This window comes from Hippichthys cyanospilos, chromosome 20, assembly GCF_059441005.1.
Source record: "Hippichthys cyanospilos isolate Australia breed blue-spotted pipefish chromosome 20, RoL_Hcya_1.0, whole genome shotgun sequence".
Lineage (NCBI taxonomy): Eukaryota > Metazoa > Chordata > Actinopteri > Syngnathiformes > Syngnathidae > Hippichthys > Hippichthys cyanospilos.
Window position 1 is genome coordinate 8,652,565 of NC_142388.1, and position 26,129 is coordinate 8,678,693.

Genomic DNA, 26,129 nt, shown 5'->3' on the forward strand with positions numbered 1-26,129 from the left:
TTTAGATTTTAATCAAAATCGAAAACCAACATCTCCGTTTTTCAAATTAGGATTTAAGACGTGTTTGACGTTATGCAGTACTGTAGATAACCAGTAGATGCCAGCTTTTCACTGTTTTTGTATTGTACGTGGTGCTACATTACTGATTTCCCACAATGCTTAGCGGCACAGTATCGCCGCTGTTTGTGCGGTGGTAGCACCAATGATGCAGATTTTAATTATGGTGCCGTGATCTCGTCACATACCCCCGTCATCTGCGTTCGTTCGTAATTTATTACCACAACGGGAGGATTTACGTTTTGGGAAACATTCATAAGGCTGTCGTTCATTCTGTTGGAAATTACGTTGAACCCGGAGGATTTTACAGGGGTGAGTAGCAATTGAAGCTAACATTGTTGGGCCAGCAAAAATGATAGAACATACATTCTGTCTGTGACCGTTGCTGGCTATAACATGCGGGCTGCAGTGGCTAGATAAGACTTGATGCTTTGCATCCCACTATATGCCTATCCCTGCATATTGAATGTCTATAGATTCCCCTGTGCGTACTGTTACATTTCGGTCAACGGAAGGCTGCTCGAATTATGCAGCAAAGTCGTGTGAGTGTTTCGACCAAAGGAATACGTCAACAGAACCGAATCGGTGTGCTGATGCACACTAAGTATTTTTACGTCTTTTTGCATGCTTACTTTAGTCCACTAAGTCACAACAAATTTCCATTAAAGAAAAAAATGCAGTACTTGCATTTCTTCGCTGGCGAACATAAGAACCAATTTAAGATATTTGAAAGATTGCTGTATTGCGATTACGTTATACTAGTCCATTTATCTATCTATCTATCTATCTATCTATCTATCTATCTATCTATCTATCTATCTATCTATCTATCTATCTATCTATCTATCTATCTCCATCCATCCGTCCATCCATACACACACACACACACACACATATATATATATATATATATATATATATATATATATATATATATATATATATATATATATATATATATATATATGCTAACCAATGTTTATATTAACATACATTATACGTAGAAATCAGTGAAAAGGGATTTAAAAACAAATACCCAACTAAATACTATTAAAAGAATGTGGTATCACAACCACTTGTGTGAACCAGTGAAAGTGCTCACAAACTGTCTCAGATGTTTTCGCAACACGAGTTTGTTCACCCTTTCTCAAGGCGTCTCAAGGCCTTTTCACATTGCTCTTAGCAACGCACAGCGCACCATTGATCAACCCATTCATATGTGCTACAAGGGCTCAAGAATGGAATGTCATGGTGTATGACATTGTGTGCCGTAGAGCTGAAAAATGTTCAGTTTGCTTTGTGACACCAGAAGACGCGTCTTAGAGGCAAAGATTCTGGAGGAGTGATTTATGCTCACAATTAATAAGAGAATGGTCATAGAACTACATTTCTCAATGATAATGTTCCATTTGTATGCTTTGCTGCATCTCCAGAGATCACATTTGGCACTATTGTGACTGGGCTCTATTGAGTGAACGTGACCTTGGCAGAATGAAAAAAGTCGAGAGGTGTAGCCTTTTTGAAAGGGTTTTTACTGTCTGTAAAAAAAAAATAAAAAAAAAAAGCAAGCCTCCGCAGGAGCTGAACACTTACGTAAAACCAACAGAAGCCATGTTCAGGAACTTCAGCCATATGGTACGTTCCCCAAAACTTGGCTTGCTAAAAAACCATGTGCTTGCACATTCAGTTGGAAAAACTCACCGCTTGTGTAATGTTTAAGTGATTGCATATTACTTTAAAATCATTTATTGAGGATAATTGCTGTTCTTGTGAATTTGCATGCTTTTGTGTCTCTTCTGCTAATTGCTGATCCTGTTTGACTCAGAGAGTGTTTTCATACTGATGCAATGTGTCTGCGCCAATTCTCAGTCAGCCAGGTAGCGACACCCGGCACGTCGATTGACTGTTTTTCTGTTGAAATTGAAATGAAGAAGTTTTCAAGAGTAAAGGTGAACCTGAAACGACAACAGACCTCTTGTCTCTATTCAAACTTTGCTGAACTCTGATGTAATGTCACATTCACGAACAAAGTAAACACTCAAGTTTAAAAAAAAAAGAAAGAAAGTAAACAATCAAATGTCTGCAATAGTTTTCTCGTGAAGAACTCCCTGAACTGCTCAATTCACTCAGTGCTATAAACTCAATATTTCAGACCGGACTCTGTAAAACGTGCTATGGATTTTTCACAAAGTCACGATTGACATTGCTTGTTCAAAATCGATCTCCCTCTCTTCACAGTGAAAAACAATGGCAACATCCGGCCTCAGCGATCCAGTCTTTATCTTCCATTATAGTTACAAGCGATGATTAGATTTGGTTTCAAAAGAATATTACAAATTCCATAGAACAAGGGTTTTCAACCTTTCTCATTCATGTACCTGTGGTGAATTAGCCAATAGCAAGCACAAAGCATTTAGAATGAAGACAAAAAAAACTTGACTTGTCTGTGCCATCCACATGTGATTTATAAAACATTGAAAACTACATTTGTAATGTTATTTCTATGCATATAGTTTGATCCATCCTTTCCTCAACATGCAAAAAAAAAAAAGTCTGTGCCTGTTGAAAAATACCGACAGCTGAATGAGAACACGGCAGTCACAGTTATTGTCGGGGGGAAAACGAAAAGTCATATTGCACAGGTTTTCCATCATCAGGCACTGCATTTTAGAACCAGAATGTGAGCTGCTCTAGCAGAAAGAAGAGCTGCACCCAGGAAGGTGGGAAATGATTTTTGAGATGCCATCTGCCATCGACTCTGACTGATTCATCAAATGCAGCCGCCGCTTTTGTGCATGGCCTTGTCCCTAGAAACCACACAATTGTAGCGAAACTCACTTCCTGTTTAAGCAAACATCTGTTTTCAGAGATTCTCTGGGTAGCTTGTTCTGTGTCAGAACAGCAACCGTTTGTTTTGTTATGATTATTTCTGTTGTCAACCGTTGTAACTTCATATAGTGCGTGAGCTGAAACAACCAAAGGAAAAACGGCGTGGCTTGTTTGACCTTTGACATTGTGCCGGTTGGTCAAGAAGCACAACATGACAGCTGATACCTTTTAATGTGAGGTCATTTTTTTTCTTTAGGGATGCTTTTAACAGCATAGTCACATGTAAACTAGATCAAAAGCCAAACAAAGTTGTTTTCAGCAGTAAAAAGGTCATATTTTGTCTATAATTAATTTGATAAAACAAATTCTGTTTCACTTGCAATTTATACCTTTAAAACCCCTTTTCCCAGGTGCTGTGAACTGAAAATGAGATCACGTGCTCAGGGCTTCGGCGACATGATCACGGCTCATCTGTTTTCTGCCTTTGGTCATTGATGATCGCAATTCTTTAGCGCGTGTGATGTCGTTTTCAGTCCACAGCAAATGGCAAAAGGAAAATAACCCTGGGGGTCCACTGTAATTGATTCAGGAAATTGCGCATAAGGAGTACTAAAAAAAATAATAAGTGAGTCAATATGGCATTCATAAAACCAGCTGTGCTTTAGGATCTGTGAGTCCATCAGTCACTGATCAAAAAAGTTCGAAGCAGATGAACCAGCTCAGAACAATCGCCGTCTTTTTTTTTTTTCCCCTCTAATCGCATGCACCCAAAGAACGGGCAGAGAAACAAAGTGAAGTTAGAGCCAGTCGACAACTATTCAGTTCATCACTCTTGTCATGTCAAGAACTAATCACCTTGGCTCCCCTCCCGCTATCCATCAGTGTCGTGGAAGATGAGGCTTCCGGGGGTTCTGGCAGCTGTTTTCGGTCCTTTAGTCAATCCGTTCTAGTCTGGTTTCATTGGCGGGCACGGCCTCTCTAGAGGATTCCCCAACAAACCGCCACTGCCGAGACAAGATAACACCATTTATTTTTTCAGAAATAGCCTTGGGCAAAAGCTAACCGAGACCAATGAAGAGTAGAATGATTTAGTGAGAGCCGAAATACAACAGTGGCATTTGCTCCTACTCGCGATTAGCAAGCCGTTTTAATAACCACCATGTGATGCTTATTACCCTTGACGCGTGTTGTCTGAAAATATGATTGGGACTAAGCCATTGATTCAAACTCAAGTTATAATATAAAGAAGGCCAAAGAATGCTTGGTAAAGAAATAGGTACTATAAGCACAAACAATATCACCAAAACTGTTTATTGAAACAGTATGATATTGCTATGACGATATGTAACAGTGCATAGTTTCCAAACGAGTTTTTAAGGATTTACAGAAGGAAAATTCACCCTTAAGTGTTCAAGCACTCTCACTCATATTTAACTCATAGATTCCCACAGACATATGTATTATATTTTTTTTGTGTGTATACAATCAATCAATCCTCGGTACTTATTCTTAATATTACTTCTTTTTCAGGTGTTGAGATAAAGGGGTGTCTAAAAATGGCTGATACTACACAAATTAAGCACTAAATTAACCAATTAGTTATTCAAAAATTGGATTCATTGATTTATCAGCAAAATAATCGACTGATTAATCAAGTCTTAAAATCATTACTTGCGAACATATGGCCTGAGAAGTCTTATTAACAAAGAAAAGAAATACTGTACAATGATAAAAGACAAATGTTTTCCGTCAAAACAAATCTAGAATCTGCTGAATGGCCATTACTGTAATATCTCCATGGCAACCACTGTGATTTTTTTTTTTTTTAAAGCAAGTTGTTTCACTTGAGATATGACGTAAAAACAATTATTATTCCTAATCTTCGCACCCCCCAAAGATTGTGAATAATTTGTTAAAGGCTGTTGGGACAAAATCTGAAGTGTTGAGTCATGGCTTCGACAGCTGCTCCCCTTCGCTGGTGTCCTTCGTAACTCCGCCCTTCTCCAGCAGCTGCCACCATATTTTCTCCTGAGTGAGCGGGCCGTCTCCATATCCTCTATCACAGTTAATGACGACAAGGGTATTCTGCAAGAGCAATGAGCCAGCAAGGACAGAAATTCACGAGGGTCGTTTGGAGTACCAGCAGATGACATTTTCTTGTTTAGGCAGGTCACCTCCATAGCCCATCTATCATGTTGTATTATTTTTTTGGTGAGGCATTAAATCAGTCTGTGGATCACTCCTGAGCCATAAAATATTTTTACCTCACTGAAGAAGCGCGAAAAAGAGACAAAATCATCTCCACGTCACCTCTGTATGCTTCCGGATGGTTGCCTCATCATTTGCGAAACAGGAATCTCACTAATCTAAATAATGTTGAAATAATGTGATTGGAATATGAATTAAGGAGAAAAATCCAACTGTTTTTATCCACCTAACGGGCAGCCATTTTGCCAAGTGAAGTCAACTGAGAGTAATCACAGTTGGTCAGGGCTCGGGTAATGACTAATCAAGGCTCAGCTTGCGAATATCACACCTAAACTATAAAAATAAAAAACAGTGAGCCATGATTGGTTCTTACTCAAGCAACTATGATGTTATTTTCAGTCGCCACTCATTGGCAAAATGGCCGCTACCTGAGATGGAAAACAATGTCAATGTAGTCACAAACTCGATCTCCTAGGTCTCCTTAAAAATACAATTATCAAAAAATACTTATCAGTTAATTTGGTAACGAATGCGTTGGCGATTAATCATTGAAGCTGTAGTCACAAACTCGATCTCCTAGGTTTCGTTAAAAATACAAGTTTTGAGATTTTTCCGTTCAGAACTCAAATCGTACTCTGCTCTCAATTTCTTTCACACAGTGCTCCAAGGAAAGGAAAAAAATATATATTCTCAACTTGTCATCTCAAGAGGCCACACACTCATTTTCACCTGCTACTTCCTCTGCTGTCCTTACATGGGGTTAGTTTGCTCATGATTGTAATGAAACACCATGGAAAAAAAGTTCAAACGTGACATTCCTGCTCTTGCGTTTCTGTCATGAGAGGAATTTTTTGAGTAGTGACTGAAAGTTCTGTCATTTGTTTATCAGATAAAGTGGAAGCAGTGTTTGTCTTTTGAGATTGCTGACTGACTCATACTTTGCGTAACTCAAATGCTTCCACCACTTTTGCCTAACGTGAGCTGCAGCTTTGTGCATGAAATGCAGTCAGGCATTTTTTTCAGGGTGGATTTCTGTTTTATATTCATAACATATTACTATACTAATCAGAATCAGATTTTTCTTAAGCTTCTCCTTGAACCGCCAATGATATTTGTTTTATATAGTTATGAATCCCTCAGCTTGTTTCATCAGGGTGTGTCGCTGTGGGTTGCTTTGCGACAAAAACAACTGTCATGACCCTAGGGGGTTGGCTGTTTTTGTGTTGTTTTGTCTCCTTCTGCAGGCGTTTTAGGTAATTACACTTATTTTCTGTTGCCCTCAAACTTGCCTCCATGCAACGCGTCACTACAATGCTCGTCTGCTATTGGTCGGCGTCTCCTCACGAGGATGTGCTAGGTCGGCCTCACTCGTTTCAAAATGGCGGGATGGTAAAGCTTTGTCCCATCGTGCGTGGTTACAAAACCGTATTTATAGTTTTATGGTTTAGTCTTATTGGGGCGAATAGAGCATATTATGTAAAGAACATGTATGGGTTGACTTCCTCTTTAAGGTGAAAGTGAATGTCATTTGCTACAACACAAGTTTGTTAAATCATTATTTGCCTCACAGCTCATTGGTACAGTAGGTAATGTTGCATTAATATTGATCCGCACAAGTCCAAGCCAACCAATAGGTAAGAAGATATTTTTGCTGTAGGGCATGCGACAACCAGAGGGATTGGGATTTGAATTTTTCTTCTGTTTCGCAGATGGTTTTAGGCCACAGATTAGGCTGAGCAGCAGAAACATTTGCCCGCATCTGCCTGCCATTACCCTTGGGTCACTGTACTCATGCGACAAGTAATCACCATGTCTCTGTTTGACACACACTCATGACTGAGCAGCAGGATTGCAAGCAACATTTTTACCGTCACGTGTCAGCATCTTTTTGGAATAACTACACCAGAAACCTAAGATTTGCAATCAGTTGTTAAAATCTCACTTAAGGGATTGGTTTCTCACTAGCACTCTTAACGCCTTCACAGCCAGCTCAGTTTAAATAGATCTTTGACGTCTATCGCCGTCAACAGCAGTGATTTAGTTCATTTTGATTGAATGGAACTTTATTTGAATTCTTTATTATTGACTACTATATATCTTGTGCATAAGTAGTTCCACTTACAATACTGAACTAAATGTTGGTACTATTTTGGTGATTTATTTATTTTTTGTTAACTATGCGTGAGAAGAACAGAACCGAGCTGCAACAAAACCAATTCGCTGAGCAAGTAAAACAGATGTTATTGTTGTATTCTCATACATATTTGGTGCTGAACATCTCGGAAGTCGTTTCTTTTTGGCAATTAGAAGAAACGTATGATCGATTTTTGATGTTTCTTTTAAAAAGTTCCTTCTTTTGAGGATATGTTCCGATAAGAAAGTTGCAAAAACAATACACCCACAGAGACATGCTGCATGCACTGAACATGATGGCAAGATAAGAGACTGCATGGCTCATCAATTGGGGCTGAGATGGCCACACTTGCTAGTTCCAAACAAAAGCAACCGGTTCCTCTGGTGAGCCAACCATAAAAAAAAACCAGCAGTCGTAACAGCTAGGTCACTCCTCTGCTGTTGCTAATAGAGTATTGCAACATGAAGATTTTCCAGCTAACAGAGTCAACAACATGATATGAAACCGCGAGCTGGAGGGCAGTGCTAGCATGAGCAGCTAGCTTCTTTTACCTTCCTTATGCCATTTTGATCTGGTGGAAAAGATCTATATTCACTTTTTTTTCAGATTGAATGTTTGTTGATACAGTCCAATGAATGGTATTTTTGTAGTCATCGAGTTAGTGTTGGAGCTGAAAGTGTAAATACAGCAGTGCCAATTATCTTGAGATGCTGCATTTGAAAACTAACCTTAATAGAAAACAGTGTAGCAGTTCAACACTTAATCAAACACTAATTTCCCCCTCATACCCTCATTTGAGAAGCGAAATCTATAATTGTCTAAATGTTCATTCAGTATTTTAGCTCCTTGACAGGAATTATTCTCAGATTTATTTAGACCTCAATGAAATTTTCTGATGGGGTACAGAAGAAAGAAAACCTAATTCATTGATTATCAACTATCTAATCAACAGACTATTCAATTATCAAAATCTTTAGTTGCGCCCTTAAACCAATGTTTGGTTCATCAAAACAAACCCGCTAAAGTCATCAGAATTTTGAACATTAGAATTATAGCCCTCCAGAAATAAACTTTGTACCCAAGAAAGATAACCCAAGCTGCTACTCATTTGTTTTTTTCTGTTGTTCCTCAGATTCCCCGAGTGAGAAGAAAACGTTCCAGGGGTCAAAATGGTTCGACCCATTGTGGAAGCAACCTGGCCATCAGGTTTTACCTCTCTTTGAGCCACCATGCTCACCCCTCATCACCCATTGAGGGGTGCCCCTCCTCAGAAGTGGTACTGTTTCCTGACTTGATTCGGAAGAAGTGGAAGTAAAAATGGCCTAAGCCTGTTTAGGCTATCACACATATTACTTTACAGGGGAAGCTGGGTTCTTAGTCGATATCTCCGGGACCCGGGCGACGAGCGACTGCACGTTACTTTATTGTTTTTTTTTTTCAATCACAAGACTTGAGCCGAGATGATCTAATTCCCGCCCACTCTGCCCGACAAGGTCGAATAATGGCTGCTCCAGAACCCCGTTCCAGTGATTTCTTGGTGAGAAAAGGGGCAGACTGAGTTGAAAATGCAGCGCATCGGTGGCGGACTCGGGGGCGGCGGTCAGACATGGGTGTTGAGACGCGTGCGTCTCACGTGGCTCAGCTTCATGCTTTTCTTCATTTTGGTTTTCTTCCCGCTCATTGCCCACTACTACCTCACCACCATCGACGAAGCCGGGAGCCCCGACAAGCGGATCTTCGGGCCCCGGCCCGGCGGCGAAATGTGCGAGGCCAAACACGTGCAAGACCTGTGCCGCATCCGCGAGTCGGTCAGCGAAGAGCTGCTGCAGCTGGAGGCCAAGAGGCAGGAGCTCAACGGGGAGATCGCCAGGCTCAACCTGCGCATCGAGGCCTGTAAGCGGAGCATCGACAGTGCCAAGCAGGACCTTCTGCAACTCAAGAATGTCATCAGTCAGACGGAGCATTCCTATAAAGAACTCATGGCCCAAAATCAGCCCAAGCTGTCCTTACCTGTCAGATTGCTTCCCGACAAGGAAGACCCGGGCCTACCCCCGCCTAAATCTTCTCGATCTTGCCGCCTACACACCTGCTTTGACTACGCCCGTTGCCCCCTCACTTCGGGATTTCCAGTTTACGTTTATGACACGGGCTCCTATCCGTGGGCGGATTATATTGATCCACTGGTTAAGCAGGCTTTCGCTATGTCCGTTAAAAATAATATTTATATCACTAATAACCCCAGCATTGCTTGCGTGTATCTGGTATTGGTCGGGGAGCTGGTGGAGTCTCCCGCCGCTCCCCCGCCGAATCCCTCGGATTTGGAGAAGCAACTCAAGGCCCTTCCTTACTGGAGATCGGACGGACACAATCACGTGCTGGTACATCTTTCGAGAAAGTCCATGACGCAGAATTTCCTGTATAACGTAAGCACAGGGCGAGCGGCGATCGTTCAGTCCACTTACACGGAGCAACAGTATCGAGACGGATTTGACGTGGTCGCATCGCCGCTGGTTCACGCCCTTTCGGAACCCAACTTTTTGCAAGTGCCTCATCAGGTACCCGTGAAAAGAAAATACCTCTTCACCTTCCAGGGGGAGAGGGTTGAGTCGCTGAGGAGCAGCCTGCGAGAGATTCCGCCTCAGTCGTTTGAGGAAGAGATGGACGGCGATCCGCCGGCCGACTACGACGATCGCATCATTGGCACGTTAAAAGCGGTGCAGGATAGTCAGTTGGATCACGTGCTCATAGAGTTCACCTGTAAAAACCCCAAATCGAGTTTGCCCACCGAGTGGTCCCTTTGCGGAGAGCGAGAGGACCGGCTGGAGGTACTTAAGGCGTCCACCTTCGCCCTGGTGATCGCGCCGGGAGACGGGCAGTTGGTTGCTTCAGCGGGCTGCGGAATGCGACTTTTTGAGGCTCTTGAGGTCGGGGCCATCCCCGTGGTGCTCGGGGACCACCTCAAGCTACCCTACCACCAGTTCATTCGATGGAGCGAAGCTGCCATTATGGTCCCCAAGCCTCGTGTGACGGAACTCCATTTCCTGCTGCGCAGCCTATCAGATAATGACATGTTAGCTATGAGACGGCAGGGTCGCTTTCTATGGGAGACCTACTTTTCAACGTCAGAGAGCATTCTTAATACTATACTTGCCAACATTCGCACCAGGATTCAAGTTCCCGCCGCTCCCATTAATGAAGAACCTGCGCAAGAAATCCCCCATAAAGCTGGTAAACTAGCAGGGACTGATGCTAACTTGGCAGACAACGGTGATCTCGATTTGGGTCCTGTAGAGACGGAGCCGCCGTATGCCTCCCCGCGCTTCCTCCGTAATTTCACGTACACGGCTGTGGACATATACCAAACATGGAACCGTGCTCCCGGCCCTTTTCATCTATTTCCCCATACTCCGCTGGACCCGGTTCTGCCCTCCGAAGCCAAATTCCTGGGTTCAGGGACAGGTTTCAGGCCCATCGGCGGAGGCACCGGAGGATCCGGGAAGGAGTTCCAGGCGTCTCTAGGCGGAAATGTTCCCAGGGAACAGTTTACTGTGGTCATGCTGACATACGAGAGGGAGGAAGTGCTGATGAACTCCTTGGAGAGGCTAAATGGACTGCCGTATCTCAACAAGGTTGTGGTTGTGTGGAATTCACCCAAGCCTCCTTCCGATGACCTGCTGTGGCCTGACATTGGGCTACCCATTGTGGTGAGTTGCCGTCCAGCAACCGAACCAGTCGTCGTAATTTGTCGAGCCACTCTCAACAATTCATTAGAGATGCAACAATTAATTGACAACTACTCGATGATTACGGAAGCGTGGAGCTGCCCAAGTGGAGTAAACTGGAGTAAAGCTTTACCCTGTGGGATTATCAGAAACAGTCCCTTTTCTTTTTTAGCATTCAGCCCACTAGTACATTAGAGTTTATTTGTAAATATGTTTAAATCCACTCGCAAAGACAATACATAACTATATATGACTTAGTTTGCCGGTCAAAAATGTTTAGTCCATTTTAGCAGCTCCGCACGTCATGATAATAAATTGAGAATTTTTTTGTTGTCAATTAATTTAGCATTTGGACACTAAAATCAAATCCTCAGAATTTTAGCCTAAATAAATATTGTGAATAGGACCCCCTTTGTTGATGACTTTTCAACATGAAAGCTATTTTCCCCTGCAGGTCGTGCGCACAGAGAAGAACAGCCTCAACAATCGTTTCCTTCCCTGGGATGTTGTGGAGACCGAGGCCATCCTTTCTATTGATGACGACGCCCACCTGCGCCACGATGAGATCATGTTTGGGTTCAGGTCTGTTATCTTCATTCAGTTCAAACTGTCAAATTCCTGTTTTGTTTTTTTTTCCTTAATAGCGTTTGCAAGTTCTGTAATTCAAGCTCAACATGACGATGCTGATAAATACAGAAAGAATGTTATGACTTGAAGATATCTCCAACTGACTGCAGTAATTGCTTGTTCAGACTTGCGCGTACACACATGTGTAGGTGTGTGCGTATACGGTGTCATTTGTGGGGAAAATGAGAGCTCCAGAATTACTCTGGAATGTGCCCCCAGCAATACGCGAGCTTGGGAGAAGAAACGATTTGTAGCGTCTGCCTGCCAAGGGATCTTGCAGAGGATCGCTGAAGGTGTTAAAAATTGAGCACAGTGAACATTGTGTACCGCGATCCTTAAATGTCTATACGGGGCTCTGCTTCCTTGCTGTGAAGTTGGTTGGATTTAAAGCGACCATTAGCCAAAGTCTCAACAACCCGACTTTCACCGTCTTCCTGCGGCGTTTTTTTTTTTCAGTTCACTTTGTTTTCCTTATCTCAGAGTGTGGCGAGAGGCCAGAGATCGTATCGTGGGTTTCCCTGGGAGATATCACGCCTGGGATATCAACCATCAGTCCTGGCTCTACAACTCCAACTACTCCTGTGAGCTCTCCATGGTCCTGACCGGAGCGGCGTTCTTCCACAAGGTTTGACCACACCCGGAGGAAAAATGTCACCCCATTTCACAGGATTTATCTCACAGTATCTCTTACCGTATTTCTTTATAGTACTATGCCTACTTGTACTCTTACGTGATGCCCCAGGCCATCAGGGACATGGTGGATGAGTACATCAACTGTGAGGACATCGCCATGAACTTCCTGGTCTCGCATATCACCCGCAAACCGCCGATCAAGGTCAGTGGTAGTGCGCAAGAATCCCAAAGGCCCTGCGTCTTTAGATATAGTTCCAACGTCAAACACAATCCATTCTGGTTGGCATCTTAAGTGTTTCCAGTATTATAAAACTCGTATTGACATTCACAAAAAAACACATATGTAATACAGCACTTGGGGCTGTCACATCTGACGTTAGCGTTGTTAGCACTTAAACAATGATATCACACAAGAAGCACTTCGCATGATCCCAAGTTAAATTTAAGTCAATTTACATGCTCAAAATAATCCTGAACAATTGTTGAAATTAAAAAGGGGATTTAGGAGGATTCTTGTTATTTAAATTCATTTGCTTGGGGACAATTGATATATAAATAATAAAAGTCCATTTAGCTCCGGGTTTGGTGATGGGACTGGTAATGAGGTCAAGGTTCCTCTCAACATTTGACAGCGACTTGCAGCCATCTTAAATCTTAAGCTCTTCTGTTTCACCCCATGCAGGTAACATCTCGCTGGACCTTCCGCTGCCCCGGTTGCCCTCAGGCGCTGTCGCACGATGACTCGCATTTCCACGAGCGTCACAAATGCATCAACTTCTTTGTCAAAGTGTACGGCTACATGCCGCTGCTGTACACGCAGTTCCGCGTGGATTCGGTACTTTTTAAAACGCGGCTGCCGCACGACAAGACCAAATGCTTCAAATTCATTTAGCGGAGGCCCCAGGAGCCGAAAGGAAACGATGACCAAGTTGAGGGGATGCCGAAAAAAGGGGCCCTACTGCCAAGCTCGAGAAAAAGCCCTTTGAGTGGCTCAATTTAGCTCTTTTCGTATCCTTCTCATCATACTTCATCGTGAACCACTACAGATTTTTTTTTTTTTTACTCCTGAAAGCGGTTGTACAGAAATGAGGAGAAACCCTCCATCGCTATGGAAACGACTTGGTCACTGGAGTTGACCTACAGGCAGCTTCGTTGCCTCTGGTTGGTTTCGTTTCACAGTAATGAACTGTACTTCTAGTACATGTACATGACAGAAGCACTGATTGTCAAAAGTATTTTATTGAGCTTGTTTTTTTAAATGTCTTTCAATAATGCGCAAATGGACATTGTTTCCGTCACATAGAGATCGGACTTAGGACCTTGACAGAAAGTTTGGGCTCCATCACATTGAGTTCAGCAAGTCACCATAATGCCTCAATTTTGTCATGGAAACCAGCTGACAACCGTTTTGTCGTGTGTGGGTGTGTATACGTGTATATGTGTGTTCGTGTGTGTGTGTGTGTGTCCAGGTACCGCAGTCGTGGCCTGCTTTTTAAAGTACTTTTTTTCCCACATAAATGAGTATTAGGGCCACACTGAAAAGACAAAAGGTACAAGAATTTTAAAAAGTCGAAATATTAAAAAAAAAGTTGTGAACAGTTTTAGTCATTTAAAATTGGAAGTCTCTTTAAAAAAAAAAAAAAAACAGCAACTTTTTGTTATTGGGAACTCAAAACTGCTTCACGGAAGATATTTTCAAAAGTTATAATTTTTTACAGTAAAAATAAATGATAAACCAATCTACAAACTTTTTCTCGTGGCGCAGGGGTGAAAGGTAAACTAGCGCCATTTTTGTCCAGTTTACCGGAATATTTCCTTTTGATTGAGTCTTAATGGGTGCCACACTGGAAAGAAAAGAGAATTGTCAAACTATTACATGTAAATTTGTAACATGAAAAGACAATATTATTTAAATGAAAAACGTGATGACTTTTTGTGTCCTAATTGGAGACTTTAGTCTCCATCCCAATCATATATCCACCAGTCCACCGGACGCGAGTTTACGACCTAGTTTTCGATCACCAAGTTGCAATCAGTATAAACTAGTATTGAACCCTTTAGACCAACTCCAACTTTGTGATACATTTTCCGTACGCAAAAAAACTATCTTTAATAGTTTGTCCTCAGTGTAGCCCTAATGCTCTTTTGTAATTTGGAACTATGTCTAGTTGCATTGTCTTTTTTTGTGACAAGCACAAGATCAGCTGCCAAATGCAACCCCCCTTTTTTTTTAATTATCTTGGTGACGTAAAATTATTAGGATTAAGGTTAAGTAACGTAGGTGCACTACAGTACCGTATGCTGTAGTGTCCTGGCTTTACCGCTTTTCGATATGTCCCACTTGTACAGAACTCTCCCAGACACAAATGTGTAAATGTCACTTTACAGTGTCGCCATATTGGTTTCACTTTTATTTTTTAAACAAGTAATTGCTCCATGAATGTTTTCTTTGCCAAACAGGTACGAACGATGCAGTCCGGTACGCCCGCAAGCGACGTGATCCTTCTGAGCATCATGTTTATGTTTCCAAAGTAAGAAAACAGACTAGCTCACGTCATTATTTCGGGGCGCTTTTAAAAAAAAAAGAAAAAAAAAACACATGCTCGAGTCTATGGTTCCTGTATATTTATTGAATACATCATGGACTTTTTTTTTTTAATGACATGCAATAAATTGACAGATATTGGAGTTTGATTGCAAAAATGGAGGGCCAAGGAAAACTAGCTTGTGCCATTTTCCTCTTGCGTTCTTGTATCCAAACGATTTAATCGTAAATGTAATAATAAATTAAGGAGGCAGTTTTTCCTTAACTGTTCCAAGCATAATATTCCGTTCTGAATGCTTGCTCCGCCTCTCTGCCCGTTTAACTGAAGACCTTACAAACTCTATAACCCCATTTGAGGCACTAAACGGTTCAGCTGGTATTTTTTAACACGCCCACGCTGGGTGGGGGTTTGTGGCACAGCTGGTTTTCCATGGCTCGGGGGAGCACATTTTTTTGTGGAATGTTGCAATGATTCTGCAAGGTGCACCGAGTGAGTTCCGTCCTCGAGTGCGTTGAAAGAGGCTCATTGTTATCAACCAGCAGGAGACAGGTGAATGGATATTAAAAAAAAAAAAAAAAAAAAACTAACAACATCTTGACTAATGTCTTCATTTAAACAAGAGTCATCTGGTTTCCGTTCGGTCTAATTGATAAATGGAATTAAGAAAAGATTTTTCTGCTATAGCGGAAACTGAATTTTAGTCCGACTTTGCAAGTTCCACTTTATTCCCGCGTCCTTCCTCACCATGGAAACGCAGTTATCTTGGAATAGGAAGACGAAGCCGCCCACGTTGCAGTTTGCATGCGTTTCCGCAGAAAGTGCAGCTTTTGTGCATGAATGGACTCAGCCCACTTGTCAGAAGGCTGACTGATGAAAGAGGCTCAGTGTGTTTTTGACACGAGAAGACGCGCTGCTGCGCCCTATTCTTTAGGAAGACTGCAGGAACATGGTATGCTCCTTTTTTTATCATAGTAAACTTCTTGACGTTAAAAAAGGGTGATCTTGCATAACGTACAGTCAAAAAACTGTACAAAAAAGCACAGCTTGTTAGCATAGTTTTGCAGCATGTCGTATAGGCGTTTTTTTTTAAACAGTTAATGTGTTTTTGCTTGTCAATGGCTGACCCGTGAAGTGTCTGCTATGCTGGTGGCTGACAGAGGAGGAGCCCACCCGCCCCGAGCACTTTGGTCCGAAAGGTTCCGGCAGGGAAAAAAAAATGTCTTATGCCGCGTGGAGAGGCTCTTCACATTGTAAACTGTTGCTGCAGGTTGCATGCAAATTACTGCAGGCATGATGGTGGATTATTGAAAAGGAACATACGGCCCTGTTAAAATACAAGTTTGTTTCTACACTGAATCGTTCAAATCCCTTTTCAAGCGGGTGAATGGAAATTAATAATCATAAAATCCCGGTAACACCTATTAGTGCGTTCTTCTCTCGAATCCTGTCTTTTAACAAGGGGTGTGTTCCATTTTTATACTCGCTGTAAAAAATAGTCACTTCCTCATGGCGGCTTCAGGATTTCAAGACTTTCACCTAAAAAGTCTCAACTGGAAGCGTCACCCGACAACATCGTTTCTTCCATGGGGTGCTACAACTATTTCGACAATACGAGCCTGATTTACCCAAATAGCAGGCGCTAATTCGGATGCTCACGCTAACAGATTTTTGTGGATATTTTAATGAATGATTTACACCTCAAAATCGGCTACTTGAAGGAACTTCAGGGGGTACTCGAGATTTTTAATATAGAAAAGGAGAAATGCAAAGTTGACATGATTTTGGTCAATGGTTAATGGATGGCATGACTCCTTCTTGTGACTGGTGCCATTGCTGCCAAGGCAAAACGTTATGATAACGTTTGTCATTGGCAATTCAATGTTGCCATGGATGAAAAGTTGAAACCATGTAAAAACTGACCCCAAAATGAAGACTTGTTTCTTATTTGGCATTCATTTGTGTATGGGGGTGGGATTTGGATTGGCTTTTCACTCACGCACAGCTGTGCAGATTTAGACCAGACTTTCAGACACGCAATCTGTCTCAGGTCTGATACTGTAAATGACATTGCGCATATTGAGTAAATGAAAAAAAAAAAAGGACTACTCATTCCAGAAGACGCCAAATGGAACGTGCCGCCATTTTGCATATTTGGCATGCCATTCTCGGGCACCTCGGATTAGTAGCCGGGCTTCCACATCTGTTTGCGTGAGCAACCTGGTTTGCGCCCCGGCCTTTCCACTCGTATAATCTTTCAGTAAATCAGGTCCTTCGTGTCGGTGAGCGTGTGCCAGTGACACACCTGCTGACCCTCAGCTTCCCTCATCTCGGTCCAGTGGGCCAGCTGCTCCTCGCCGGTGCTGCTGTGACCCAAGGAGACCCAGCCCAGGCGCTCCCGGGGCTTCATGCTGCTGCGGCGACAGAACACGGACAGCACCAGCGACACGTCGGACAGCTGGAAGAGCGCCACCTGGAAGACGAAGGTTTCCTTGTAGGAGGGGCTAGGCTGCCCGCGGCACACCGCCGTCTTGAACTTGGACATCTCCTTCCCCTTGGAGTCCAGCATGGTCACCGTCACGTAAGTGTCTGCAAGGAGGATGTTGGGAGAGGGCCACCATGTGGTGGAAAGTGAGTATGGCGGCGAGCTTCGCACTGCAGCAAAGTGCTTTCACTGAAACAGTTTATTCAATGGCGCATAATGAGGACAAATCTATGCCTTTATCACTCCTTTTCATGTTATATGGAATATCTAAAATGAAATTACAGCTTCAGCATTGAAGTTATTTGACAATAAAAACAAATCACTTTTTGGGAGACCCCAAAAATGGCAACTTTGCACAAGCATTAGCATTGTGAACCTTAGCAAGCAATTTTCAAAATCTGATTGATTAATAATTTGTAAAACAAATTAATAACACCCACAAATGTGAACTGGCAAATAGCATACATTAAGAACAAAGATTCACCAAATTTTGAGTGAAACTGATGAGGTTTTGCCCTAATGCCAGCGGTCTAAAAAATATCAAGTATGAAGGCCGACTGAAATATTGTTTTTAATTGCTGCCTTTGCGACTTCAAACTTACTTTTTACCACATCATGGATTTGAATGAATATTATTATTTTTTTATTATTAGCGTTATTAATATTAATTGTTCAGTTCTAGTAGATCAGCTGAATGATTTCAATAGTAAACCATTTCCAAAATGACTGCTACTTATTTTTTATGCTGTATTACATATTTTTGTAAAGTGTTTCTTTTCAGTTGACATCAAACTTATGTAATTTTCCACATAGGTTCTTACCTCTCATGATATAAAGTTGTCCCCCAACGAAATGCTTTATACAACAAAACAGACCATCTACAGCACACAAGATTGGAAAGGAGGAAAGTCAGAGGGGAAAAACATCACAGAGGCAAGCAAGTAGCTTCAAAGAACATCACGCCAAGGATCCAAGCACGGGCAAGCCGCTTTACTCACTGACGGGTTTATCGGAGGCCGAACTTTTAAAGTGGCTTCCCTGGATCACCTCGGCGGACAGATGTCCCGTGGCTGAGTTGTACACGAGACCCAGGAGAATCTCCGGCGAGGAAGAGTCCTCGGTGGAGCGATAGGACACAGCCCCCGCGCTGCGAGACATGCTCACCATCGAGCCGCAACCCTGAGGAAAATATGGAAGCTCGTCAGATGTCGTGGAAAACAACCTGAGAGCCCTTCGTCTCTAATGTCACTGCACAAATGATTTTTATGATTTAGTGCTATGCAGATCGATCCAAGTATCCACAGGATGATTCTTTAAAGTCAATGTGAGTTAGTTTCAAAGATTTATACATATTTATGGGATTCATTTGGGTTTCTTGTGGATCCCTCACACGATCCCTTTTTAGTGTACGTGCACAGGAAACATTTGATTGCATGCCATGCTATAGCTTCAATGATGTCAATTTTCGGTATCGTTCAATACTATTTGAACAAAGTTTATTACGTATTTTCAAATCCCGTTTCAGTGTCGTGCTTTGATCTTAATGACTTTGTTTTGTTTTTTATTTAGGCTAAGTTTAGAACTTCAACAATATAATGGCATGATTAAGAACTGAAGAGTTTAATTCAGAAGTGTCAACCCCAATTTAATCAGGGGCCAAATTGTACCTCTAGTTTCTGACGGAGGGCCACTGTGAGGTCAAATCAATTTTCAACATCGTCACAGATTTACGTAGTTATGAGATCAGAGGCCAGTAAAAACTCTTCCAAAGAGGGATTGGTAACAAAAAATGATTGTCGTTTTGTCCCCAAAACTGTTTTAAATTTGAAGACAACTTGCAAGATTGATATTTTAGTCATAATGAGCATATCGCGTACCACATAAAATGATTTGGCGGGCCGGATTTTGCCCCTGGGCCTTGAGTTTGACACCTGTACTGTAAAATGTACTGTAAAATATCGGCTGGCTCTATTAGTGCTGGAAAAACCCTTACGCCAGCCTCAAGCCATGGCGTCGACACGGGAGATCGCACGCCGTCCGTGAATACTATCTAAAAACTGATGAAAAGTTCTCACTGTAAGTTCGGAGCCAGGTTCCAGGGTGACCGGCAGAGCGATTTTCCCCTGCAGGTTGAGCTTGGTGAGGTGGAACACCTTCTCACCCAGGACTTTTTCTTTTTTCATCCTTCTGATGCTGTACAGGCGAAATCGAACGGCACAGTCACTCAACGCCTCCTGTTCCACTCTGGAGAACTTAAAGGTCTCGGTGAAGACGGGACACGGGCCCTTCTGGACGCCCGTCTTGGCACGCTGCTTCTTGGTGGGCAGCAGGACGAGGTGGACCTGCCACGAGATGTTGCCCGTCTGTTTGAGGGCGGGGATGTCCGTGGCCGCCGTGACCGTGACGGCCAGCCACTGCTCGTTGGAGTCGTACTCAAAGGCCACATCCAGCGTGCCGTATTTTGCCAGGGGCTCCGGCTCGTAGACTGAAGGGAGCAACGGACCGGAGCTGTCCTAAAAATGTACGTTCAGGATGGAGTCGAGCGATTAGCGAGTGTGAAAGTTAAAAGGGGAATGAGTGACCTTTTCACCTCGGGCCCCACCACGGCGGTGCTGTCGCTGGGTATGTCCTCCTCGCAGCCTTTGTTGAGGTAGCTCTCCGTGTCCTGGTCCGCGCTAGCCTCACTGGAGCACCGTTGAGGGGACGACCCCCGACGGACTTGGGGGCGGGAAGACGACATGCGGGCCGCCGAGACCCGGTCCTGATAGGGAGGTGGCTGGCCCTCGGTGAGCGAAGGCGCTTCTTTTATCTTTTGGATGCTGCTGGCTGCTTTCATGACCAACGCAGACAGATGGCAAAGTGAGGTGAGATTGGTTTTTCTTATTCTTATGTTTTTTTTTAATTCGTTTTCAAATCAGGACATTTTTAAATAATGCAAAACCACAGAATAAGAGGGTGCAACTGTAGTTTGCCTAGCGACAGTATATAATGGTTTCCTTTCAAGTTTTGCTGTCAAAAACACTCAAAAGTCAGCAAAAATGTAAAGGCGCACTCACCATGGTCACTGGAAGCCTCACTGCTGTAGCCTTCCTGTTCTGTTGGCTCCTTGTATGCGCTGCTGCATATTGTGGTCACACTGGCCTGGATCATAGGCTCTGGGTCTTTGTCCTCCTCGCTGTCTGTCAAAACCACTTCTAATAGAACACACAGGCAAGAAAAATTTGCTTTAAAACGTATTAACCGTCCATGAAAAATAATTCTGTTATAAAATTCATTAGATCACGTTAGGGATATCCAGGTACCAATCATGTGACCGGTCACATCATTTTCTAGACTTTGAAAATGAGCGTGCCATTGTACCACCTGGTGTCGTAAATGTGCAATTACACTTTACAAAGCAAACGCAAAGCCTATTCCCCCTTTGAGAAGGACTGCGTTAAACCAAGCAGCACTATTGATTCTGAAGGCCTTGAGCAGACTAGATTCACAGCAACCCATTATAGAGCTGAAATCTGCTTGGACAAAAAAAAAAAATCTAACACATTTAAAATATTACAGCCAGGAGAAACACAATGAAAATAGTTAACGCCGGCAGAGAAAGCCTTGTTGTCCCTCAAAAAGAAAGAACAGCAACAAGAAAATAAGTGGTGTGACCAAGTCCGGTTGAAGAAAGTGAATTCAAAGGGTGAAATCATCCAAGCAGCACACCATCTAACCTTGTTTGCTTTTTTCTTTCTTCCTGCGCTTCTTGTCTTTCTCTTTCTTTTTTGCCTCTTTCTCTGCGCTCTTAGCTGCTTTCTCCTTGTTTTTATCCAACTTTTTCTTTTTCCTTTTAGTTCTGGAGACATCCGGCATGGCCTCATCGTCACCTTCTCTGTCATGGCTTCGTCTGTCCTCCTCATCTTGCTTGTTGTTTTCCTCCGTCTGTTCAGATAACCTTCTCTCGCTTTCAGGAACGGATGATGGAGGAGATTCATCGCATTCTTCGTGTCCACAAGGTTGAGTTGTGTCTTTGTCTTGACGGGCTTCATTGCCTGTGTTTTGGATTTCATCAGCTTCTGTGTCCTCTTCTTGTCCCTCTTGGGAAGGCTCCTGATTGCTCGCAGCAACGGCGGCGGCCTTCTCCAAGCGCTTCTCCCTCCTTTCCTTCCTCCTCTGCTCCCTCTCCTCCAGCAATTCTTTCTCCTCCTTCCTCCTCCTCTCTTCCTCTGCTAACTCCGCTTCTGTCTTCTTCACCCGCCAGCATCCGTCTCTCCATTCCCACTCCAGCTTGCCTTGTCCATAATCCGCCTCGGGCCCGTCGCTACTTTGGTTATTTTTTGAGCTTGAACTTGTCGTCTCCAGCCAGACGCTCCTATTCCCGTTGGTGGACATCTGCGACGAGTCCTGGTCTCCGTCCTCCTCTTCCTGGACCTTGTTGATGATAGTGTTAACCTGCTCGGTCAGCTGGTCGCTGACGGCGTAGGTAACGTCGCTGACGGCGTTGGCCAAGTTGTCCACTTTGCTGCTGACCGAGTCCAAGATGGAAGAAATGTTGACGGATGGGAGGTTCTGCTGAAAACTCTTGAAGAAGGCCATCTCGCCACAAGGGTCCAGGAGATTGCCAGGTTAGTTCATCACGGGCACTGACATGGACAAGTGGTTGTTAGCAGGTGGTGGGGGCGGTAACACGGAACACACCACAGCCACCTCTCATGTACACTTAAGTAAAGGTAATTCAAATGAAAAAAATTCGATGCAGCCCTAAACGTAGTAATATATTCATATATATATATATATATATATATATATATATATATATATATATATATATATTTCCTCCTCATGTCAACCTGACCTGCGTGTCTGAGTTTCATGAGGGAGACGGGCACTCCTACAAGACACGTAGTTGGATCCTGGCAGATTTTATATAAAGATGCTTCTAAAAAATTTGTATTGAATAAGATATTTGTGAATCTGATCCCTTGAAAAAGATGTGATTAGGCCTGATTAAATACGAAGAAAAAAAACATGTCTTTTTAGTGAAAATGTGAAGTGAAAATGAAAAGCACGAAGCACGAAGCAGGCATTTTGCTTCTTTTTTCGAGGGATTCTTCACAATATGCCAATTTTCTGTTCGCCGTGAGGTTTTCCCTCAAAAGACCTTTAGGATGAACTACACGAGATAGTGAGGAAAGCAGCAACTGGATATCGATTCATCATCCGTCCTACCGCAGTAAAAATCCATCAAACAACCGTGCTTAGAATTTCCGAACGCAGCCTTTGTGGCACAAACATTGCTGTGTGTTACCTGTGTTGTTCTGATAAGCACTGAGATGCTGCACTGTGTCCGGAGTGTCCACTGACAGTTTGTTGCTGAGGTAAAGAAAAAACAGAGCCATCAATGCCATGAAGGCAGCGATGGATGACAGGACACCCAGGAGCTCAGGAGACACTGAGGGAGAGATAAGCACAAGGAGAAATGTGAAGGAAAAAAAGGTACAGTTTATTTGAGGGCTTTATGAGTAAGATGTTAATAATAAAGTGAAACGTGCTAGTCGGGACTGCCGCAGCACTTTCAAGGCGCAAGCGGCTCTGTATGTAGGCCAGTCATGGTGCATGCAATCATGCCTGTGCTATTTTTATGAGCAATACTGCACTCACTAGCGCCACAGTACGCCTTGGTTAATCAGCCTGCTTCTCTTATACTTTTAGTCCAAAGTCAGACAGAGGTGAATACAATTCAAGGAGGAGAAAATGTATTTTTTAACGTCCGTCCATTTTCCATAGCACTAGCTCGCCAAACTGCATCACCAATCATTGAATCCACATTTCATAGTGTCATTTCTCTTGAAATATTTTGCCCAACTGTTTATTCAGCAATGCAATTTCGGAGCCAGTCACAACAAGCAAGTCGTTCCATATCAACACTGACAAAACTTCTTTCAACCCTGCATGGAACATTTGTTTATCTGCAAGTCAAAAAGTAGAGAACAAAGGAGGCTGGCAAGAGGTGTGAACAGCGCACGTGATGCAAGGTTAAAAAGATAAAAGAAGCCTCTAATGCAGTCGTCTTACCATCGGAATATCCTCTTTCAAGTCACAATTTACAAAAAAAAACGCCTTCAGTCTGCTACACTAGATAGTAAAAGAAACAAAAAAGTTCTATTTGGAAATGCTCGAACTCGCTGCTATCTATAAAAGAAAACATAAAGTAACCATGTCGCGAGCTTGTAGCCGTATCGTGTATGGCAACGCTCTGCAAATGTCAACAATGGCTGAATAATTTAAATCCCTGAAGTAAGCTGACCTCTCGACTGCTGAAAAGTGGAGATGCGGGAAGCTAACCTTAGAAACTACTAAGCGTTTCCTTTGAAATAAACAACAATATTTTTCAAAAACAATGGCAGAAGTACCCCTGGAGTAACACATGATATATATATATGCTTTTTATTGCCTTATCCTAAGTAGTACATTTTCTTTTCAAATTAAGAGCAAATTAATTGAAACAAGAAGCAATTTATTACTCAGTTGTTTTGTAGTGACTCCTTTGCAATGCTTTTATTTTGTTAAGTTTAACACAGGTGCATATTGTCATTAGTGATATAATTTTTAATGACTGAATGTAAAAATTCCCCACATGTGAGATCTGCAAAACATTTGCCATTTTCAGGTAATGGCATTTATTTTTGATTCACAAGCTTTTACAATAAAACATTATCAGATAATTTTTAAGAAAGATCAATCTGTTCCAGTACAGCATTTCCTTGAAATTAACTCATTCAATTCCAAAGACGTATTTCTACGTCTTTACAGAGATATTTATTAATTTATTTATTTCAAATGTAAGGATAAAGTAGGGTCTGGAAATTGTAGGCAAATTAATGAGTTAAATATGTAACGAATGGAAAAAGGCTTAAGGCCAATAAAGGAGGCGTTTTGAATTCATGTGCTCGGAAATTTACTCTCGTAAACCTTGTAGACTTTTTCTCATTTTATGCAAAATGTGTTTATGTGATAACATGCATTTTCTAACGTTTCATTATCATCTTCAAGTGCACAGGAAAGTAAGACATGCATGTTTAAAAGAAAGGTCATGGTTGCTTACACATGGCCCTCAGATACAAAACCTCCACTCTAAATAAATCATGAACACGTTGCCGCCTTCTTTTGCTGAAGTGAACTTAAACTTGATACGAACTAATCCATAATTCAGCAACACGTCAGGGGAACAGTCTAAAATCAAAAGTGTGCTAACACTAATGAAACATAGACACACAGCAACGCTTACTTGGCATTACCTCGACGTGCGCAGATGAGCTCGTGAACACCGCAGTTCCTCCCACTTCCTGGTGAGAGAAGATGAAAAATAGAATTACAGTCGCAGGAATATCACTCTTGCGTTTAATTACTTGCTAATCATTATTAACAACATCCCTAAATGTGAATGCAAAAATCTGCGTAAAGAACCTCTATGAGCACACAGGCACAATAGCCCCCTCTAGCCGCAAGAAGAGGTACATTTTTATCTGCATTCCCACTTGACAGTGGTAAGGTTGCTGCTTTTAAGAGTCGTGATCAGACTCTAAACACTTTTAAAAATGTTTAGGTCATGGAAAGTGCTGTGAGGGCTTAAAAGGTCGCTTTGTGTTCACACGAGATAAAGCATCCCCAAACCCCTACCAGAACCATCAGCTCACAACCTCACATGCAGTGGAAGTGTTGTGAAAAGATGAATGAGAACAAATGAGGCCCAAATAGAAGCTGATTTATTTTCTGTTTCGCACTTGACAGATGCACTCAAGCCCAATCAGTTAAAACTCTCTGCAGGCAATTCATCCCCGAGCCCAAATCTTGCCACCGCCAAAAAAAGTGTCGCAATCAGCAAAACGCAGAGCTCGGCTTTTAAGTCGCACGTTTTATGCGAGGGACTAACAGAGGAGGGAAAGCATTTTTATGCAGGCTTGTGAGTATTACAAAGTGGATTTGAAATTAAATTTTGTGAAGATGATTAGCCACTGATGAAAACTGACACCGCTGCGGACCCACTCTGCTTCAATCAACTATAATTTGATAGAATTATTAAATTTATGTCTATTTTCAATGTGCTATTGCAATGAAAGCTGGGAGTAGAATATTGCTTAATTTAATATACAGTATATAGCAGCATTTTGCATTTGGGATATGGAGTCAAGCAAAGCAAGTATTTTATAGTTAATAAAGATTAGTAGTTCAGGTGGCATTGATGTTTATCGATACACTTAACATCAAAACAAGCCTCTTTTCCCATCAAAAGATTATGGGTAGTTACTGGCACTATCCCTCACTCGGAAATTAACTGCTGACCCCATTTGTTGCTACCCAAAACAGCAGTACTGAAGCACGTCAACAGATGAATTAAAGCTCTGAGACGTGCTGCATGTTGTAAATGATTTCCTTGCTCCTTATTAAATGTAATGTAATATGTTTACATTACGTATGGATGTAAAGCATATTACGTAGACTATACTTCAAAAGTCAACGATTGCATTTATCACTCCAAGGATATGCCTCAAAAAATAAAAAACTGAAGTTCTAAGAGTCACTGCTTCGGATAGCATCATTGTTCATACAACATTATTATTTATTTAAGGGTAGAGTCCAATTGAACTTTGTTGCTAACCAAAACAGCAGTAGTATATATATATATATATATATATATATATATATATATATATATATATATATATATATATATATATATATATATATATATATATATATATATATATATATATATATATATATAAATACAAATTGTAAACATCCATGCTGCACACGTCACGTGACACAATGTCCACAGCGGGACAATGACACGTGCCACTCTCATCCTTGTTGTCATTTCCCTCTTTTTTGAAGGAGTCCGTGAATTT

The 26,129-nt window shown here is 42.1% G+C and overlaps 2 protein-coding genes and 1 long non-coding RNA gene across 5 annotated transcripts; 2 read left to right on the forward strand and 1 right to left on the reverse strand.

Annotated features, from left to right (window-relative positions):
• The first annotated feature begins 184 nt into the window (after positions 1 to 184).
• Positions 185 to 15,346, forward strand: extl3 (exostosin-like glycosyltransferase 3). Of its 2 annotated transcripts, XM_088403104.1 has the most exons (7): positions 185 to 369; positions 8,361 to 8,765; positions 8,942 to 10,932; positions 11,405 to 11,532; positions 12,058 to 12,202; positions 12,284 to 12,412; positions 12,893 to 15,346. In XM_088403104.1, the coding sequence occupies exons 3-7, from the start codon at positions 8,989 to 8,991 to the stop codon at positions 13,100 to 13,102; spliced, it is 2,556 nt and encodes an 851-aa protein (XP_088259230.1). In that variant the 5' UTR covers positions 185 to 369; positions 8,361 to 8,765; positions 8,942 to 8,988; the 3' UTR covers positions 13,103 to 15,346. The 2 variants fall into 2 exon arrangements, with proteins under 2 accessions (XP_088259230.1, XP_088259229.1); XM_088403103.1 differs by having other exon boundaries at positions 8,361 to 10,932.
• On the reverse strand, positions 14,821 to 21,816 carry LOC148407229 (synaptotagmin-14-like). Of its 2 annotated transcripts, none has more exons than XM_088403106.1 (7): positions 20,955 to 21,816; positions 20,295 to 20,432; positions 19,829 to 20,064; positions 19,314 to 19,751; positions 18,237 to 18,417; positions 18,060 to 18,116; positions 14,821 to 17,342 (listed from the first exon to the last, which is right to left on the reverse strand). In XM_088403106.1, exons 1-7 carry the CDS (start codon positions 21,814 to 21,816, stop codon positions 17,011 to 17,013), a joined length of 2,244 nt encoding a protein of 747 aa, XP_088259232.1. In that variant the 3' UTR covers positions 14,821 to 17,010. The 2 variants fall into 2 exon arrangements, with proteins under 2 accessions (XP_088259232.1, XP_088259231.1); XM_088403105.1 differs by having other exon boundaries at positions 19,829 to 20,067.
• Positions 15,415 to 18,641, forward strand: LOC148407230 (uncharacterized). The gene is made up of 3 exons (XR_015863782.1): positions 15,415 to 15,705; positions 17,093 to 17,334; positions 18,052 to 18,641. It is a non-coding gene; the product is annotated as an uncharacterized LOC148407230 (long non-coding RNA).
• Positions 21,817 to 26,129: the final 4,313 nt, after the last annotated feature.